The 21,824-nt window shown below is 42.1% G+C and overlaps 1 protein-coding gene across 11 annotated transcripts in view; it reads right to left on the bottom strand.

The window, feature by feature from the left end:
• Positions 1 to 744: 744 nt before the first annotated feature.
• Positions 745 to 21,824, bottom strand: part of ldlrad4a (low density lipoprotein receptor class A domain containing 4a) — a 517,031-nt gene continuing 495,951 nt past the window's right edge. For all 11 annotated transcript variants that reach the window (XM_068031198.1, XM_068031197.1, XM_068031196.1 and 8 more), the window contains 2 exons: positions 15,404 to 15,457; positions 745 to 6,644 (listed from right to left, as the gene is read on the bottom strand). In XM_068031198.1, the coding sequence (XP_067887299.1) occupies positions 6,105 to 6,644; positions 15,404 to 15,457 (594 nt within the window). In that variant the 3' untranslated portion in view covers positions 745 to 6,104. The remainder of the gene's footprint in view (positions 6,645 to 15,403; positions 15,458 to 21,824) is intronic.

Below are 21,824 nucleotides of genomic sequence, written 5' to 3'. Positions count from 1 at the left end.
TAATTCCTTGTGGGCACAGATCCCAGATCTACAACTAAATTCACCAATTGGATGCATTACTTCAATACTAGATAGAACGGGTGGTGATTTTAAAAAGTCAAGTTAGACGGTGTGCTTTTCTGGAAGTTGAAAGCCTACTGCTGGAGTAGCAGAACTTTTGATCATGCCAAGCCTGACCTGGGGAAGGTGCAAAACTTCAATTTAATTCTCCATTACGAACATACCTCACACCTTTGGCTAAAGAAAGGTCACTGACCTGATTAACTTTGCTTCTCTCTCCCCAGTTGCTGCCAGACCTGCTGAGTATTTTCCAGCACTTTTTAATTTGAGTTCCAGCATCTGTAGTATTTTGCTTTTATTATTAAGAAAATAAATGTTTCCCAAGTAATATGTGTGGAGTAGCAGTCACAGCACTATCACAAAGTCCTCTTAAACATACATATTAGAAGTATTACATTTCCATTTCTTGCAACAACTCGTTATATACTGCAATAATATAAAAGCAAAATACTGCGGATGCTGGAACCACGCAGCAGGTCTGGCAGCATCTGTGAAAAGAGAAGCAGAGTTAACGTTTCGGGTCAGTGACCCTTCTTTTATATATTGCCTTTACTGTAATAAAATGCCCCAAAGCAATTCACAGGCATCTTAAAGTTTGATACCAAGCCACATAATGTTAGTACAGGTTAATGTACTTCAGCTTCATTTTAAGCAATGCAATTCATCTGAAAAATAATACAAAAATTGAAAAGGAGGAAAGCAGGATTTATTTCAATATTTTTAATGATTTTGCTATGGTCTGACCACAGCCAATTACAAGCATAAAATATGTTTGACTACACCAGCACTTAGCAATATCTTCTGTAAAGTGTTGCAATACCAGACCTTGGGTCTATAAACTATGACATCACCATTGTTTAATAGAGGCAAATATACAAGTTTCAATTTTTTTGTAGATAACTAATATGGAAATAAGCAAATACTGTTTAAAAAATCCATAAAAGCAAATTTTGCCATTATAGGTCACATTGATTTCTATTAATTGTACAAATTATATTGTACAGTTAACATTTCTGCCAGGATCACCTTGTGATAACAGAACTCTGAACACAAGGAACATTCAACTATTTCTGATCTTGCTGTACACTATTTATTTTGGTAACAAAGTATGGGTGGATAATGGTTTGAAAGCTACAGTAAAATGTCCTGTAGCTTGAATAAAGCCCAGCCAAAAACTAGCAGCTAGAAAGCTAGCATCTGTATATCCTGACCTGTGCAGCATTGCTATGTTAATTAAAAAAAACCTCTATATGCCAATGTGCTTGTTTACAAGGAACCATAAGGATAACTATTAAAAATTATAACAGATCTGACAGAACCAACTACATTTGCAGTTCATTATTACCAGATAAGCTAAATATTTAGTATGATTTTATTCATGTTATCACTAATGGAGTCAGCAGGGATTTTATCAATTGCTTTACTGCAGCAATACAAATTTCTGTATTTGAGGATATTTTATTAACATTTACATTGTACATACTCCCACCGCCATTTGCTTCAAATGTACATGCACAGTTGTGAATTACTAAAATTACTTACCATGTCACTCCTTTGGATAGGTCACTGGTATTTCTAGAGCCAATTAGGGATTGGGAGTAGTCATGATTTATCCCAGTCACAGATTGGTCAATTTTGTATACCAGGTCTTAGTCAAAATTCAATATGACTCACTAAACTTTTAAATTCACAATTGTGACCACATTGGCATTTTGACTCTGGCCCAAATGACATCATAACTTTGGAAGATGTCATTGTGGCTGTGCTGTGCAGCCACAAACCATTTACTCTCTGGCCCCAGACTCGCCTAGATTTTGGCCTAGGGTCAAAACTGAACTTTGACCCCCCACCCACACCCCTGATCCTTTGGCAGCTCTACCCCTATTATTCAGCAACTGAATCTCTCAGAACAAAGGCATTGTACTATATTGTTTTCTTATTATATTGTCAAACTATGGAGCACCTGATTAGTAATGTTGAAGTTGTTTTGAGTGTTTATCTAATTCCAATTATTTTTAATATTTCTACTTTTGGACAAGTTACTTATCCTAAATATGTTCATATATTTAAAATAATCTACAGGTTCTTAATTTTTCCTAAGCTACATATTAAACATTTCAAAGAACTAAACTAATAAAAAGACTTTATAAATGCAAGTCTGTCCTCCTTTAAACTAACACTGGTCCAACTGGGTGACAACTAAATGACAGGCAAAAGAAATTGTGAATATTCTGTTGCATTTTTAATGGTGACTTAACAAATCTTCTTCACTGCAAAAGTTACATTTACAACTGAGAATTCTGTTACATACAAACTGACCAACTACCTCCCTAGCTAAGGAGGCAACTGTCAAGATCAGTCATTTCAGCTTCTTACCTCAGCATTACAGGATAATCATTTTTAGGAAAATAAAGTAAGTAGATTTTTTTCTTTATGTATTTGCAAACTTTTGTTTACAAAAAGGACAAAGCACATGGTTGGCATTCATAAATTCTATGCCATTGTGTTAAAATTTATGTCATTTATACATTATCATACATTATTAACAATGTCTTTTTTCTACCCATTGGGCAGGATATGTGCATAATATATTCAAGTTATATACAGCACCTTACAAATAAACATAAGAGACAGACAACAAAAGAAGCACCATATTTAAGTGAGGCACAACAAAGGTGGGAGCTCAGAGTGCAAGGGGATTCCTATATCTGCTCAAACCTGAAAATGAGGCACCTTATCTGCTCACATACTAGTAACATGCAAGCCTCTTCAAAAAAATATATAGATCAGTTTCTACCACAGCTTACAGAACAAGCCAACATAGAAAGCATAAAGAGGCTTCTTCACACACCAAGTGTCTTATGATATACCATACAATTATTATAAGCTGACATACAAATTATTGAAAGCAATAGCAGCATTAGAAGCAGCAGCAACACCACTGAACAAGTTAACTCTGGCAGTCTTCAGAAATCATACACCTTATAATATAAAAAAGGAACGCTTCAGAATCAAAGAAACATAGTGACTAAGATTTGTTTATCTTTCATCCAAAATCATACAGGATAATGCAACGCATGAGAAAAAGGCATTTATGAAACAAAAGTATTCTTTAAAAAAAATAGCAAAAGTGCATTATTGCCTGATGTTGAAAAATACATCTGCAATGCTGAAGATGCATTAAGTGTTAAGGTATTTATTTTATTCTAGCATGTCTAAAAAGGTATATCTTGATTAGTTCCTACCTCACTGCTATATGCGATGGGAAAAGGCTAAAGTTGGAGGCAAGATTCTAAAAGGATCCTTCATAGCCCTTGAGAAAACAGACCTAAAGCTAATCTAAACAATATAAAATTTGTCTGTCAATTTCTTATTTAACGTGTGACTGGTGAATTATAAATGTTCACATTAGTCTATTAAGAATGTGCTCTCTGAAGAAGATACATTAACCACCAATAGTACCTGTGGTATAAACATTAAAAAGGACACAAAAGAGCAAACCTAGGAAACAGTGGACAAGTTGGTTGGATGACTTGCTGTTCAGTTTTAACCATTCTCCATTCAAATCTGCAGCAGTATCTACTTCAGTTATAGTGGGTATCACATTAATTATGCTCTTTTATTGGTTGAAGAACTGCCTTAACATTTAGGTCATCTGGACTTGCCCTTTTTGCTACGAATAAAGAGAATTCATTGATAAAAATGACAAGGGATTGGAGATACCATGTCAAATGTATGTTTAGCCCATTATTATTGTGTTCACTGTGTAATGAATGTCATTAGTGCTGACATATTTGGGTCCACGAAAGGCTGTTTGTGTGGGGAGAACTCTAAATCTTTACATTCCATGTTACAGCTCCTGCATGGGAGTAAGAGGAGCATGTGGTGTCAAGGAAAGGGATGGTAAACATTTTACAATCGTGTGATATGAACAAAATGTTTATGAGCGTGAAACTGCAACTTTGCTACTTGTGGGTTACCATGTAATATGGCTGTGCCAAATAACTGAAAACGTTACATCATATTCTGCATGAACTTGTAAATTGAGTTGTAAGTTATAATAACGGAATGATATTACTTTTCCAGTCTTTTGAACATTAGCTGTTAATTATTTCTGCCCATGCCCATTTTTATTAGCAACTAGGAAGGATGGAAAAAATGCTTCAGTCATTTGTAAAAAGAATTGATGCATTATTATTCTAACAGTGCGCATTTTTACAGTATGCAACCCAAGATTAATATCTTCTCGACCCACTGCGATGTCATATATCAGATAATAAACTGTGGCCACATAGCAGTGAAATATATATGCATTATTTATTGAATACCTATTGCTCACTACTAAACATCATATCTTGGGACTCAGTCGCATGAATTTCTTTTCAATTTTCTGCAAACAGAACAGCCTCAAAAATGTTTTTGTGAAAAGTTTGATGGTATACTTTCCACAGTCCCTAAAAGTGCACAAAAGCAAAAAACAAGAGGTGAAAAATAATGCAGACATTTGGTAAACCACAGCTGTTTTTTTTAGCTACAACTGCTGAGGACCAAGGAAAATCGACAAAAAGTCAATAGTTTCAAGTATTCAGTTTACAGGTCACTTCAAAAAGGTAGTTTGGAAATGCAAGGAATAAAACAATATTTGTCATGAGGAATGCAGTCAGCACAGACTACTTGTCACTCTTGGGAGACTCACATTGCCTGTATGTGCGTCCCTGGCAATATTTCATTCTAATTTCTACAGATACGCATAGAAACAAACAAATGAACACACTGAAAACAGTACAGTCATAATTCAAATGGAAGGGCTTATACTTCTGTTGAAATATCTTGCACATGCTGAACCTCAGTTTTTGACCAAAATGCGCTGGGTAGATGTTTGAAAATTTCCAAAAGCAACAGGCAGTAAATAACTTAAACATAGGAAAGTATTTCTAAACAAATTGCGAGCATTTTTAGAGGGAAAAATTCACCAAAAGATCCATCTGTAAATGTAATATGAATCTTAGTCACTGCATATCAAGACTGAACTGGAACTAATCCACAATCTACGTTTCACTCCTGGAATTGAATGCAAGCTTTCCAAGTCTAAACATTCAAGTTTTTTTCCGTAGACAGTACAATGAACTCAACAGTTACTGCACATTCGCAAATGTTGAAACTGGTACGTGAGTGTATTCTAATGAAGACCTTATTGTGATACCTTGCGTACTGCACTTCATATAACACCTTTTAACTAATTTCAGTGTGACTAAGGTTAAGCATATGCAAATATGCTGACATCACTGCAGAGTTGGAGTAATTGAGCTTTGAATCATCTTCTACGAGACTTTAAGATGGAAATTCTCGTCATATTGGTGTTCCTAATAGTTATTGCAATGACATTTAACAGTTTGTGTCCCTGTATTTTCCATTTCCTGTGTAAATGGGCATTAGGTTGGAACCAGAAATCTCTTTTCAGAAACAACCTCCATGTACTGAAAACACTAACTGGTCCCCTGTATCCTTAGAAATTCTACTTAGTTCCAGACATGTGAAGACAACAAAGATCCTTTAAATTTTCCCATAAAGCAATTCCCCTTTTTTCAAACAAGAAAATAGTGCAACATTTCAATTTTTCACCAAGTTAAATCATTGCATTTTTTTCTTCCTCCTTTTTGTCTTGGCACTCAAAAGGAATTTCAATCTTTTGTTTGAAAATATCACAAAACTGGCCAAAATCATAGTTATTAAACACCCTAAGCATCCATCTTGGGTAATTCAGTTACTACAAAAAATCTACAAGCCAATAGCAGAAATTCTGTTAAGGATCTGTAAAATTAAATAATCCCAATAGAAAATTGTTTGCCAAAAGCTGCTAGTTTGCCAAAGTGGAAGCTATACTGTTCGAATCAACATATCATGCACTTTCTCAAAGAAAACAGACAGGACTTTTTGTTTGGTTTTACTAAACTGTACCAATTCCCACTGAATAACATCTTGTGCCACAGGAGTGCAGCCCATTGGAGCCACATCTGTTTCAGTTCAAGCATCCATAGAGGCAGTCAAACAAATTTTCCTGTGTTCAAGTCCTTCCCTCTGAATGGGACAACTGCACAGTCTTCACTATTCTGCTGAAAATGATGTCCATTGCCTCCATGTGTTGAAGGAGGCGTGCTGTGCTGGTGATGGAAAAAAGCTGACCCTGGGTAGTGACCCATGACCTCACTGTAAGTGGGCGGCGGTCCTTCCATCCTTCCATTACTGCTATAATTGGTTGCACTTATGCCTGAATTGCTGCTTGGTGGGCGCGGTCCTCCATTATACATAGTGACATCGATCAAGTCACTATCAAAGATGGTTCTGTTAGGTGGAGCCCTGACAGACTCACGATTGAGTTCCATTTGTTGTTCTGGATCTCGAAGTTGCAAGGCACATAGCCCCTGATATGGAGGAGGTTCCTCTCCATCCGACAGTGAAATGGTGGGAGGAAGATCAATCTCGTGTTGCATGTAGGGGTATGTGGGTTGGAAGCGGCTAAAACGTTCCCTCTGCATGAACGAAGGAGCTGTAAATCTGTCTCTTGATCTTGGAGGATACATCAACTAAAATAAAAAAAGAAACATCTTAGAATTGTATTTGGACTGAGATAAGAAGTGATGATTTTTCTGTCATTTAAAATTATAGCAAGCATTTTTAAAGACAACCTCAGGAATGTAACTATCGAATAAATCTTTGACCTTTATAAGAATGTATATTAAGCTGATGTGTACAAGTGACCAAAAGACATTCAATAAGATGCCACATAAAAGGTTCAGACTGGCCAAGAGAGTGTGGGAAAATGGCGCACTGACACGGAACACAAAAGTCCGAGTGTATCAGGCCTGTGTCCTCAGTACCTTGCTCTACGGCAGCGAGGCCTGGACAACGTATGCCAGCCAAGAGCGACGTCTCAATTCATTCCATCTTCGCTGCCTTCGGAGAATACTTGGCATCAGGTGGCAGGACTATATCTCCAACACAGAAGTCCTTGAAGCGGCCAACATCCCCAGCTTATACACACTACTGAGTCAGCGGCGCTTGAGATGGCTTGGCCATGTGAGCCGCATGGAAGATGGCAGGATCCCCAAAGACACATTGTACAGCGAGCTCGCCACTGGTATCAGACCCACCGGCCGTCCATGTCTCCGTTATAAAGACGTCTGCAAACGCGACATGAAATCCTGTGACATTGATCACAAGTCGTGGGAGTCAGTTGCCAGCATTCGCCAGAGCTGGCGGGCAGCCATAAAGACAGGGCTAAATTGTGGCGAGTCGAAGAGACTTAGTAGTTGGCAGGAAAAAAGACAGAGGCGCAAGGGGAGAGCCAACTGTGCAACAGCCCCAACAAACAAATTTCTCTGCAGCACCTGTGGAAGAGCCTGTTACTCCAGAATTGGCCTTTATAGCCACTCCAGGCGCTGCTTCACAAACCACTGACCACCTCCAGGCGCGTATCCATTGTCTCTCGAGATAAGGAGGCCCAAAAGAAAAGAAAAAGGTTACTGCACAAGATAAGAGCTCATGGTATTGGGGGTAATGTATTAGCATGGATAGAGGATTGGCTAACTAAAGGGAAACAGAGAGGCGGGATAAATTGGTCATTTTCAGGTTGGCAAACTAACTAATGGGGTTCCACAGGGATCAGTGTTGGGGCCTCAGCTATTTACAATCCATATTAATGACTTGGATGAAGGGACAGAGTGTATTGTAGCCAATTTGCTGCCAATACAAAATAGGTGGGAAAGCAAGTTGTGAGGTTAGAGTCTGCAAAGGGATATAGATAGGCTAAGCGAGTGGGCAAAAAATTAAATGGAGAGACTTCAGAATGCTGCGGCAAGAGGGATCTGGGTATTCTCGTACAAGGTTAGCATGTAAGTACAGCAAGTAATTAGGAAGGCAAATGGAATGTTGGCCTTTATTGCAAGGGGCATGGAGTAAAAAGTAGGGAAGTCTTGCTACAACTTTACAGGGCATTGGTGAGACAGCACCTAGAGCACTGCATACAGTTTTGGTCTCCTTACTTAAGGAGGGATATACTTGATTTGAAGGCAGGGGAGAGACCATGATTAGTGGGTTTTGATCCTGCAGGTGCTGTTTGTGTGTTTTTATTTGGTTTTTTTGTGGGGGTTTCAGCGCCGTTTTCACAGCATTTTGCCCTTTGGGATTGGAGATCTACCGTGATTGTTGTTTTCCTGTTGGTTGGGGTTTTAGTACCGGTCCCAGGAAAGGGTGGCACAGTGGTCAGCACCGCAGCCTCACAGCTCCAGCGACCCGGGTTCAGTTCTGGGTCCTGCCTGTGCGGAGTTTGCAAGTTCCCCCTGTGACCGCAGTGGATATTTGATGTGGCATTCAAGAATGTGGCGGAATGCATTAAGTTCCTGACGGTGTTCAAGGAGAAGGGAAACCAGGCGCCACTGTCGATGCTCACTTTCCTTGCCAGGTACGTCAAGGTGGCTGGCAACAGCACCGAGGTCAAGGACCCGTTTGGGATTTGGACCAGCAAGCGGCAGGTCAGGGTCACCTTGAAGGTCAACGCCAATGCAGCCACCATCCATCCTCCCTCCAGCTTCGCTATCGGCGGAAGTCGAAGCTTTTTGGACTACGCAGGGCAGCCCAGAGTTTGTTGGACCTGTGGCAAATCTGGTCATGTGGCAGCCAACTGCAGCATAGTCGTCTGCAAGAACTGCAAACAGGAAGGCCTTCACACAAAGGACAGTAAGCAGAGTAAGTGCTACAACCTGTGTGGTGGGGCAGGCCACCTCTACAAGACCTGACCCAAGCATTGCCTCAGTTATGCACAGGCAGCAAGATCCAAGGAAAGGCTGGGGGAAAGAAAGGTGAATGCACATCTGGTGCTGCGAAGGAGACCAGCAACCCTCCCCACAACGAGGAAAATCCATCTGAGAAGGAGAGGAAAGGGGAGGCATCTGCAACCAGCGACGCAACATTTACTCCGTGCCCGGAAACTCCTCGGCAGACAGAATCCATGGACAAGGAGGCAGCAGTGGGACAACTGGATGAGTGGCAAATGGTCAAAAGGCAAACCACAAAGAAGCCGCCCTAAAAACGGAACAGGTCACCACCCAAACCAGTGGCAAGAGGAGGCTACCATCTGAGACGGACTATGGCAGCTGCTCCTCATTGGGCGAGGAAGGGGAAAGACGTCACATGCAAAAGAAGTGGCAGAATGCAAAAGAGCAACAAGAGAAAGCCCCCAGCTCTGTGGCACTGGAAGCATCGATGGGCCCAGTGCGCCCCAACCCCAAAGCGCTGAACCCAGCGAGATGCCCAATACACCCCAGCTCCGGGAGACCAAGAGCAGCGAAGCGTCCAGCGCACTCCAGCTCCGGGAATAGAAGCACCCTCAAGGAGGAACAGAGGGGAAAGACACTACCAGCAGAGAACAGTCCAAACCTCGCTGCCTACAAGAACCACCCCCCCGCCAATGTCACCCCAGCAGAACAAACCCCCCGTGAGTGACCAGATGGTTTCCTGAGCCCAACGAATGTGCAACAGCTTGTGCACACTATGGGTATCCAGGAACATACCCAAGGACTGGGACCAGTAAGGACACCTAGTGTGGTAAGCAACATCCAGTTTTAAATGGGTATAAAGATTGCTTCCATTAACGTGCATAACGTTAAATCCACTACGCGATGTGTTTCAACCTTGGGCTACCTTGCCAAGGTCAAAGCCGACCCACTGTTTCTGCAGGAGTATGGGATACCGTACCTCAGCACTTATAGGCAATGGTCATGATGGAGGTCCCACGGGCCACTGATCTGGTCAGGGGGAAATGATTCCCATTCCTCTGCCTGGGTATTCTACTGCGAGGAGGCAACTTCACCATCTCCGAAATTAAGGAGGTGGTGGGTGGTTGCCTCCTTGCAGCAGATGTAATGTACAACAATGCTCCGCTCCGGTTAATCAACATGTAAACCCTGGTACAATACAGCGAGTGGCTGACTGTCCTCAAGTAGCTCCCACTGCTGCTGGCGACGTCCAGGCTGGTCATTCTAGGCGGTGACTTCAACTGTATCATCGATGCAGCTGGACAATCCGGCGGTGACGACAGAAACTGGACACTACATCCAGATTCCCAATGGAAACAGTAAAAGATGCCAAGCTGCACGATGTCTTCAGCAACCCTGCAGACGGAGCGCAGCGTTGATACACCTGGTCAAGACCGGATGGGTCTGCCCGTTCCAGGATTGACTTTCTGTTTGTGTCCCGTGCTTAAATGGTCAGATCCACCAACGTCAAGCCGGTGTTCTTCTCTGACCAATGCCTTCTACTGGCCGACTGTCACTTACAGGATGACCAGCAAGTTGGCATGGGGACATGGAAGCTGAACGCAACACTGCTGACCTCAGAGAACATTGAGGAACTCAAAATGGACTACAAAGGTTGGAGAACTGTGAAAGCCCTCTTTGAGTCTCCGATGCACTGTTGGGAAGTGGTCAAGGCGAATATCAAGAGGTTCTTTATCCTCAAAGGTGTTCAGAAGGTGAGAGAGAGACAGACAGGGAAATGTCCTGATTCCAGAAAAGAGTGCAAAATCTGCTCCGGCTGCAGTCGATGGGGGTCAAGGTCAAGGAGGATCTCCAAGAAGTGAAGAGCCAGCAGGCCTCGCTCTTTTCCGTGGAGGCCTCCAAGATCATCATCTGATCCAGAGTTCACTCCATTGAGCAGGATGAGACATGCTCATGTTTATCCTACCAAAAGGTACACACAGAGAGCTCTGTGATCAGCAGCGCGAAGGAAGACGACAGCTCGGTACAGTCATCGCAGTCCGACATACTAAGGATTGGCAAATCCTTTTATGCTGGGCTGTATGACGTGAAGCCCACGAACAGCACGGCCTCCCAGTCTTTCCTGTCGTCTATCATGGAGGTCTTAGATGACCACACTCGGGAGAGTCTGGACAAACTGTTAGCTCTGGACAAGCTGACAAAGGCCGTTAGGTCCTTTGAGACGAGTAAAACTCTTGGAAGCAACAGCTTACCGGTTGAATTGTATGCGACTCTGTGGGACTGGATTGACTCAGACTTGCTGGAAGTGTACGAGAGTATGCTTCGGGCCAGCAGCATGTCAGAATCCATGAGGAAAGACATCATCACCCTCATCTATGTGGAAGGTGGAGAGAGTGTAAATCAGAAATTGGGGCCCATCTCACTGCTTAATGTAGACTACATGATTCTGTCCAAAGTCAGGTCAAGTCTGCTCTGGAGGTTGGTGATTCACCCTGATCCAGTCCTGTACTGTACCTGGTAGGAAGATCACTGATCACCTTGCGCTACCCAAGGATACGATTGCCTATGTACGGGACAGAGGGGTGGACACCTGCCTCATCAGCTTGGACCAGGAGAAGGCTTTTGACAGGATATCGCACACATATATGATGGACGTACTCTCCAAAATGGGGTTTGGGGAGAGAATCCGCAATTGGATCAAACTGCTCTACACAAACATCAGTAGCACAGTCTCAATCAATGGGTGGGAATCAGAAAGTTTCCTGATCAAATCTGGAGTCAGACAGGGCTGTCCTCGCTCCCCTGTCTTGTTTGATTGCTGTATTGAACCTTTTTCTGAGTTCATTAGAAAGGATGCGGGCATAAGAGGGGTGATAATCCCAGGCAGTGGAGGCACTCAGGTCAAAGCCTCCCTGTACATGGATGATGTCGCTGTCTTCTGCTCAGATCCGCTGTCTGTTCGCAGACTGATGTGCATCTGCGACCAATTTGAACTGGCCTCGGGAGCCAAAGTAAATTGCGGCAAGACCGAGGCCATGTTCTTTGGGAACTGGGCTGACCGATCCTTTGTCCCCTTCACTATCAGGTAAGACCAGCTGAAGGTGCTGGGGATATGGTTTGGAGGGCCCAGGGCTTGCACCTTGATGAACCATAAACTGAGCATGTGGGAGCAGCGTTCTCTCTCCATTGTGGGAAAGAACCTGGTCATCAGGTGCGAGGAGTTCACGTTGTTACTGTACATGGCACAGGTCTGGCCCATACCTCAGCCCTGCGCCGCGGCAGTCTCCCGAGCCATCTTTCGCTTTATCTGGAGATCCAAAATGGATCGTGTCTGGATAAAGGGGGGAAAAATGTACCCAATGTTGCCCTCATCCTGATGGCCACCTTTGTGTGCGGCTGCATCAAGCTGTGCGTAGAACCCCAGTACCCAAACACCAAGTGTCACTACGTGCTGAGGTTCTATCTGTCCCCAGTGTTGTGAAGAATGGGTCTGGCCACATTGCTGCGGAACGCTCCATCCAGTTGGACCGTGCCGTATCACCTATCCTTTGTGGAAAAATTTGTACAGCAAAACACCTTTGACCACCAATTCATCAGGCAATGGTCTGCATGGAATGTGCTCAAGGCCCTACAGGAAAAGGAGATGGTGGATCCTGTCATATGGTTCCCCCAGCAGTCTGCCAAAGTCATTTTTCAGAATGCCTCATTGCCAGAACTTTCAAACAAGCACCAAGACATAGCTTGGCTGGTGGTGAGAAGGGCCCTCCCCAACAGAACCTTCCTGCACGCCCAGCATCTCACCTCCTCCGCACACTGCCCTTGAGGTGGCTGTGGTGGGGGAAGAGACTGTTGCCCACCTCCTTCTGGAATGTGCCTTTGCAAAGCAGGTGTGGAAAGAGATGCAGTGGTTTTTGTCGAGGTTCATCCCAAGCAGCTTGGTAACACAGGAGCCTGTGCTCTACGCTCTGTTCCTAGGGACGTACACTGAGATAAACATCAACTGCTGCTGGAGGACCTTCAACTCGGTGAAAGACGCTCTTTAGTCTGCCCGAAACTTGCTGGTCTTCCAGTGCAAAGAGTTGTTCATAACCGAGTGTTGCAGACTGGCACATTCCAAGGTCCAGGACTACGTGCTGAGGGACACACTATAGCTCGAGGCAGCCGCTGCAAAGGCTCAATGGGGAAAGGCCACGGTGTAAGGTCATCACGCCATCATGAACGGAGGGAATGGAACCTGTGTAAAACCCGTCGGGTTGTATGCACCAAAATATGGTTTTGCTATGTACTGTAAATGTACATTGCATGTAAAATGGAATGGAAGGGTTGTTTGGCAACTCGCGTTCTGTATTGAAGGAAACTTGATTTATTTTGCACTCTGGAATGTCAACTTGGAACTGTTTTGAACTAAACTGTTTTGAACTATTTTGTAATATTTTTGGAAATTAAAAGTTCAGAGAAGATTCACTAGGTTGATTCCTGGGATGAAGGTGTTGTCTCTATGAGGAAAGGTTGAGCAGGTCATGCATATACTCATTGGAGTTTAGAAGAATGAGAGGTGATCTTATTGAAACATAAAAGATTCGAGAGGGCTTGACAGGGTAGATGCTGACAGGATGTTTCTCCTTGTGGGAAAATCTAGAACTATGGAGCACAGTTTCAGAATAAACATTGAAGATGGAAATGAGGAGGAATTTATTTTCTCAGAGAGTCGTTAATCTTTGGAATGGTCTACCCCAGAGGGCAGTGGAGGCTGGGTGTATATTCATGGCTGAGTTAGACAGATTTACAAGGGAGTCAAGGCAGGAAAGCGGAGTTGAGGTCATGATCAGATCAGCCATGATCTCATTGAATGGCAGAGCAGGCTTGAGGGGCTGAATAGCCTACTCCTGCATTTCTTATGTTTTTATGTCCAAAGTATGTTTATGACCACTGGTTATACTAGCACCATTGTCATAATGGCATGTGGATTTAAACATGTATCAATGCAAAAGTGGCACTTTAACTTGGGAGTCAAATTAACAATCTGATTTAGATTATTCTTAGGCTTCTCACCTAATGTAGCTGGTGCAAAGCTAGGTTCAAAAACTGCCAAATCAGTCCAGAAAGAGAAAGCATTAAACACTAACATTAAAAAGCTAGCAACCTGGGAGCTGCAGCCAGCAGTGCAATTTGGATCTGCCAGTTATATACTGCACTAAACAGATACCAGTATTAGATCTGTATCTGTAAAATGATCCTGCAGTAAAAGCTAGGGGCAATTTTAAAAAGATAAACTTTAAGGAATGCGGATGAACTAAAATAAACCAACTGTTAATTACTTTAAAAGATTCAAAACTGTACTGAATATAAAAAAGTTTTTTTTAATTCTTTCATGGGACGTGAGCATTTGTTTCCCATCCCTAATTGACCTTCACAACTGAGTGGCTTGCTAGGCCATTTCAGAGGGCAGTTAAGAATCAACCACATTGCTGTGGGTCTGGAGTCATATGTAGGCCAGACCAGGTAAGGATGGCAGATTTCCTTCCCTAAAGGACATTAATGAAACTGATGGTTTTTTTTACGACAATCGATGATGGTGCCATGACATCATTACTGAGGCTAGCTTTCAATTCCAGATTTTTATTAATTAATTGAATTTAAATTCCACCAGCTGCCATGGTGGGATTTGAACCTGTGCCCCAGGACATTAGTCTAGACCTCTGGATTACTAGCTCAGTGATATTCCCACTATAGCGTCGTCTCCCCCAAAATAGTTAATAGTAAATAGTTACCCATGAAAAATAAGTGTAAGCTAAATAAGCAGTTGCACAAATTAATAAAAAGAGAAACAGAAATGGGAAGGAGGAGGAAAAAGCAATCTAAGCAACCTCACCAGGGAAAAATACAATGGGGAACATTGGGAAGTCTAGAATAATCTGTATAAGATTAAAATAGATTTTTGGAGTTTTGAAAAAGGTAGAGATGAGATGTAGCATAATAAAAACATTATCCAGTTTCAGAATGAAAAGGTAGTTAAAGAGGAAGTTAAAATTCAAAAAAATGAAAATAGTAGTGAAACTGAAGTTTTGAAATATTGCAGAAGTTTTCTTTAAATAGGACAGTATTCATTAAAGAGGATATTAGCTTGCTTTCTACTTTTTTGTACATCCAATATACTGGAGGAATTTGATATTGGTGTGGCCGAGGTACTTGATAAACTAAAGGAGTTAGAATTAACTAACCCCCTCAGCCATTTGGCAACTGTAACAATATTGAATAGTAAATCGGCAGGAAAGCCGTGTTTTGATTTATAACACAGCTTCGGTTTACAAACATGCAAAATGGCAGGAGCCAGTTATTCAATCTATAGGCTTTGTACATTTGCACAGTGTCTTTTAAGATTCCCTGCCCGATCTAGTTTTGGATTGGGGAAACAGGCCAACCCTTTCAGGTATATATTTCGTATGATAATATTTGTATGACATTACTCTTCCATTTTCCGATGGTATGCACATTTCATACAATGCAGAGAATTGTTTCACAGTATTCAAATACAACTTTACATTTTGAAACATTTAGCTGGAACATACCTCTGAAGCACCATGACGAGATACTGTGCTATCTGATGGACACAGGTACCCTTCCTATTGAAAAGCAAATCATTACATAAATATTACATTACTGATTCAACAGTTCACAAACACGTCCAAAAAAGGAGTTAAAACTTTCTGCCCTCACAGTTCAAATTCTCAATAGTTATACAGTGGGTGGCAGCAATCTGCTGTGCTAGTGCCAGTATTATATTTGGTTATAACCAATACATTCAACTCTAACATTAAACAAGTTGAGGCAATACCAGTCACAGTTAGGCATATATAATTGGTAAATGGGATGATGTAACCAACGTAACTATGTTCGATAGACCATTCTCTATTGATAGGATAGTGCTTTATACACCAGTCTCTCTTGTAAGCTACTTAGGACATAAATATAGTAGATCACCGCGTGTAAGTTGACATGGTGTATAAGATGACCCAATTTTTCCAGCTCCAAAAATCACGTTTTTGCATATACTGGGCGTACAAGTCGACCCACCCCCCCCCCCCCCCAAACTTTTCAGCCACGACATACTATACTCGCATTTGTAGTCAGCCTCCATTTTTCGCCCTGCAAGTGCTTGTTTTACTTACCTTATAACTGGTGCAAGGGATCAAGCAGGAAGTTTAAGACACGCCCACACAGAGCAGACCCAGTGTGGCAAATGATGGAGAAATGGGTCCTCCAGCAAAATAAAAGAAGTATGAAGCTGGTTTCAAGCTAAAAGTCATAACATTTTCTAACTAGTCAAATAACTGTGCTGCAGCAAGGGAATTCAGTGTTAGTGAAAAACTGGTGCGAGAATGGAAGAAGAAGGAATCCGCCCTGAAGAAGATGCCCAAGACCAAATGCGCCATGAGAACAGGGACCAGTTACTGGCCTGATCTCGAGAAGCATGCATCGGAATGGGTCATTTAAAATCATCAGAATGGTTACATCGTCACCAGAAATGCAATGTGTACATACACACTTAAGTGGGCCAAATCAAACCGAGTCCAGCAAAAATTTCAGAGCAACAGCTAGTTGGTATAGCGGCTTTATGGAACGAAATAACTAGTGTTGTGGTAGAAGACCAAGATTACTCAGAGACTACCAAAAGACCTCGATGCCAAAATGATCAGTTTCCAGCGATTTATCATCAGACAGCTGCAAAAACACGAGTACCCATTATGCCACATTGGCAACATGGATGAAACGCTCATGAATTTCAATATGCCTAGCAACCGAACTATGGAGTGGAAAGGCTCAAGAACAGTTCTAGTGAAAACTACAGGGCATGAGACAACAAAATTCACAGTGGTACTAGCCTGCATGGCTGACGGAACAAAATTAAAGCCTAAGGTAATTTTCAAATGTAAAACCATGCCGAATATCAAGTTCCTTGCAGGAGTTTTTGTGCATGTCCATGACACTGGTTGGATGGATAAGGACGGAGTGAAGTTATGGATCAAAAATGTGTGGAATAGGCATCCCAGTGGCCTACGTAAAGAATGCAGGTTATTAGTGTGGATATGTTCAGATCCCATAGAACCGTTTAGATCAAGAGGTGCCTGCAAAGAAATAACACCCACATTGCAGTTATACCAGGGGTCTAATGTCTGCAATCCAACCTTTGGATGTGTGCCTTAACAAGCCATTCGAGGGCCATGCTCGCGCTGAATGGAATAGGTGGATGGTTGACGGAGAAAAAAAACCTTCACAAGGAATGGAAATATGCTCACTGTTTGATGTTTTGTGTGGTTGCGTCATTAAATTGTGGGATGCTATTAGTGCACAAACTGTCACCAGATCATTCAAAAAATTCAGAATATCCAATTCAATGGATGGAGAGGAAGAGGAGGGATGATTATGAAACTGAAAGCGCCACATCTGATCCAGAGAGGGATCCTTACGATGATGCCATAGCCAAAGTGACTCAGAATGAATTTGATGAACTCTTTGCATCGGATGCTAAAGACAATGAGTTTGACAAGTTTTAAAACGCTTTAATTGTGACTAAAGGTATCTTTGTAGAATTATTTATTCAATAAACTGTGCCACATTGATTTAATATGAACTACAGGTGGTTTTTTTTCACATTTCAAAATGGCAACCATCCACATTGGCAGATCACATTTTATAATCAGTGTATCAACCGACTCCGATTTTTGGAATGATATTTGAAGGCTTCAAAGGTCAACGTGTATGCCGCAATCTATGGTAACTCCTGTCTTGAATTTAATTTAACTGTATAATTACATAGTATGTTTGTAACTGCCTGAGTATTGATTTAAAAAAAGTTTTAGATCAACTTTTCATCAATGATTTAAAAAAAAATTGTCAACAATTTTTTAATGTTTTGGATATGGATATAAAGGTTCATTAAATCTCATGTACTATGTAGGGCATCATGGGTACAGGCGGTATCATTAGATCCATACAGGTAGCCATGGCATTTTAGTGGTGATTCCTTGCATGCTTTTGGAATGAAATTATATAAATATCATTAATATGTGCACCATATTATCCCATTTACATTAGAAATAAAGCAGAACACTCATTTTTTAAAAAATTATATACACACACTCAGAGCATTTCAGAAGCTAATTTTAAGCGCAACTTCCATTATATATTTCCAGGGGCGGCACAGTGGTTAGCACCGCAGCCTCACAGCTCCAGCGACCCGGGTTCAATTCTGGGTACTGCCTGTGTGGAGTTTGCAAGTTCTCCCTGTGACCGCGTGGGTTTCCGCCGGGTGCTCTGGTTTCGTCCCACAGCCAAAGACTTGCAGGTTGATAGGTAAATTGGCCGTTGTAAATTGCCCCTAGTGTAGGTAGGTGGCAGGAGAATTGAGGGAAGGTGGCGATGTGGTAGGGAATATGGGATTAATGTAGGTTTAGTATAAATGGGTGGTTGATGGTCGGCACAGACTCGGTGGGCCGAAGGGCCTGTTTCAGTGCTGTATGACTCTATGACAGGTTCAGGTACATAGGAACAGGAGTAGGTCTGTTCCATCACTCAATAAGATCACGGCGGATTTGTATCCTAATGGCATCCACCCGCCTTGGTTCTATATACCCTTAGCTACTAAAAGTTTATTGATTACAGACTTAAAATTAATTGAGATAGCATTGACTGCTTTTTCTGGGAGAGTGTTCCACACTTCTACCACCCTTTGTGTGAGGAAGTGTTTCCTAATTTCTCTCCTAAATGGCCTGGCACTGATTTTAAGATTATGTCCCCTTGTCTGAGACTCCCTCACCGGCAGCAAAAACTCTCTCTCTCTCTACCCCATTAATTACTTTCAAAAGTCTAAAAATCTCAATCACCTCCTAATCTTCTATATTTCAGGTAACTTTCTGGTGAATCTACACTGCACTCATTTCAAGGTCAAATACATCCTTTCTGCACAGTGTCCAGAATTGTAGAATACAGACAAACAGATTTGCATTTATATAGTGCCTTTCCTAACCTCAGGTCATCCAAAGCACTTTATGGCCAATGAAGTACTTTTGAAGTGTAGTCACTCTTGTAATGTAGGAAACGAAAGTCAATTTGTGCACAGTAAGCTCTCACAAACAGTAAAGTAGTAATGACCAGATAATGTCTCTTTAGTGATGGATAAAGGGATAAATACTGGCCAGTGTCAACCAGGAATAGGACTTGAACCCACAACCTTCTGATTTAGAGGTGAGAATTCTACCAACTGAGCCACAGCTGACACTTGACACTATACTCCAGGTATGGTCTAACCAGGGCATTTTCACCATTTACAAACTCAGATCTATCCTTCTTTTGATGCATAATTTTGCTCACTCACTTAGTCGATCAATGTCTCTTTGTAATTTTATGCTCCTAGCTCCACTACTTACTATGCCACCAACATCAAAACTTGGGCTGATAAATGAAAGTAATAGGCAGGCCACACAAGTGCCAGGCAATGACTATCTCCAACAAGAAAGACTCTAACCATCTCTGCATGATATACAACAACATTACCACTGTTGAATCTCCCACCATAAATTTCTGGGCGGGTCTCCATTGACCAGAAATTTATCTGGACCAGCCACATAAATATTACAGCTACAAGAGCAGGTCAGATGCTGGGTGTTCTGTGGCAAGTGACTCAACTCCTGACTTCCCCAAAGCCTGTCCACCACCTACAAGGCACAAGTCAGGAGCGAGAGTGATGGAACACTTTCCACTTGCCTGGATGATTGCAGCTCCAACAATTCTCAAAAAGCACATTCAGGACAAAGCAGTCCACTGGATTGGCACATCATCCACCACCTTAAACATTCACTCCCTCCATCACAGACGCACAGTGTGTACCATTTACAAGATGCAGAAAGTTGTTAAAGCTTCTCTGACAGCACCTTCGAAACTGGTGACCTCTACCACATGCGTTGAGTAACTCACCTCGTGACTCCCCAAAGCCTGTCCACCTGGACAAGGCACAAGTCAGACTGTGATGGAATACTTTCCACTTGCCTGGATGAATGCAACTCCAACAACACTCAAGAAGCTCAACACCATCCAAGACAAAGCAGCCCAATGGATTAGCGTCCCATCCACCACCTTAAACATTTACTCCTTCTACCACCGGCGCACAGTGCAGCAGTGTGTACCATCTACAAGATGCACTACAGCAACTTGCCATGGCTCCTTCAACAGCAATTCTAAACTCGCGACCTCTACCATCTAGGAAGATAAGGGCAGCAGACGCATGGGAACACCACCACCTGTAACTTCCCCTCCAAGACACACACAATCCTGACATGGAACTATATCTCCATTCCTCCACTGTCGGAGTAAGACATCATTCTTATTTGGAAATATATTGCTGTTCCATTGTTGTCACTGGATTACAATCCTGGAACTCTACCCAACAGCACCATGGAAGAACCTTCACCACATGGACTGTAGCAGTTGAAGAAGTTGGCTCACTACCACCTCCTCAAGGGCAATTACGGTTGGGCAATAAATGCTGGCCGTGACAGTGATGCCCACATCTCATGAACGAATACATTAATTTTTTGTGTCATTGGCAAGCTTAGATATATGTTTCTCCATTAGCTAAATAATTAATAAATATCATGAACAGGCGAGGCTCCAGCACAGTTCCTTGTGGCACAACTAGTCATTTCCTTCAAGTACATACCATTATCCCTACATTCTGTCTTCTACCACTTAACTAAGCTCCTAACCAGGTCCATAACTTGCCTTTAATTCCATAAGCTTTAATTTTAGCTAAGAGGCTATGACGTGGAACCTTATTGAATGCCATATAAACTACATACATAGACATTCCCCAGTGTACTTCAGTTACTTGCCCAAAAAATTCAATTAGGTTCATTAGACGTGACCTACCCTTTACAAATCTGTTGGCTCTCTCTAATCAGCTCAAATTTCTCAAAGTGCTCAGACACTCTGTCCTTAATTGTAGATTCCAATAACTTCTCCATAACAGATTTAGGGCAGCACAGTGGCGCAGTGGTTAGCACCGCAGCCTCACAGCTCCAGCAACCCGAGTTCAATTCTGGGTACTGCCTGTGTGGAGTTTGCAAGTTCTCCCTGTGTCTGCATGGGTTTCTTCCGGGTGCTCCGGTTTCCTCCCACATGCCAAAGACTTGCTGGTTGATAGGTAAATTGGCCATTATAAATTGCCCCTAGTATAGGTAGGTGGTAGGGAAATATAGGAGCAGGTGGGGATGTGGTAGGAATATGGAATTAGTGTAAATGGGTGGTTGATGGTCGGCACAGACTCGGTGGGCCGAAGGACCTGTTTCAGTGCTGTATCTCTAAAATAAAACTAAAGATGTTAGACTAACAGGTCTATAATCTGTTAACAGAGAATCAAAAGCATTAACAAAAGCAACCTTCCGCATTACTGTCTAGTCAAAACAGCAAGGTTTAACTGTGAGGCATGGAAACAAAATGTCATGCACTAAAAATCGCCATTGTCCAAAGAACTCTCACTGGGATCTGTTGAGTCGTTAAATATTTCTGCAATTTCAAAGAATAAATAAATTGGAAATACAGTTTATTTGAAAGGCTTGCTATCCTTTCCAATAAATCCACAAAGTTTAAAAGAAAGTTAAGGACAAATTATTGGAAACAAATCTGAGGGACAGTATAAATCGTCACTTAGAAAGGCACAGATTAATCAAGGACAGTCAGCATGGATTTGTTAAGGAAAGGTTGCATCTAACTTGATTTAATTTTTTGAAGAGGTAACAAAGAGAGTCAATGGGGTAGCACATTTCATGTAGTCTACATCAATTTTAGCAAGGCTTTTAACAATGTCCCACAAGGCAGACTGATCAGGAAAGTAAAAGCCCATGGGATCCAAGAGAAAGTGGTTAAGTTGGTTCCAAAATTGGCTCAGTGGCAGGAAGCAAAGGGCAATAGTTAATGGGTATTTTTGTGACTGGA

This window comes from Heterodontus francisci, chromosome 5, assembly GCF_036365525.1.
Source record: "Heterodontus francisci isolate sHetFra1 chromosome 5, sHetFra1.hap1, whole genome shotgun sequence".
NCBI classification, from domain to species: Eukaryota; Metazoa; Chordata; class Chondrichthyes; order Heterodontiformes; family Heterodontidae; genus Heterodontus; species Heterodontus francisci.
This window is presented reverse-complemented; position numbering and strand designations above follow the sequence as displayed.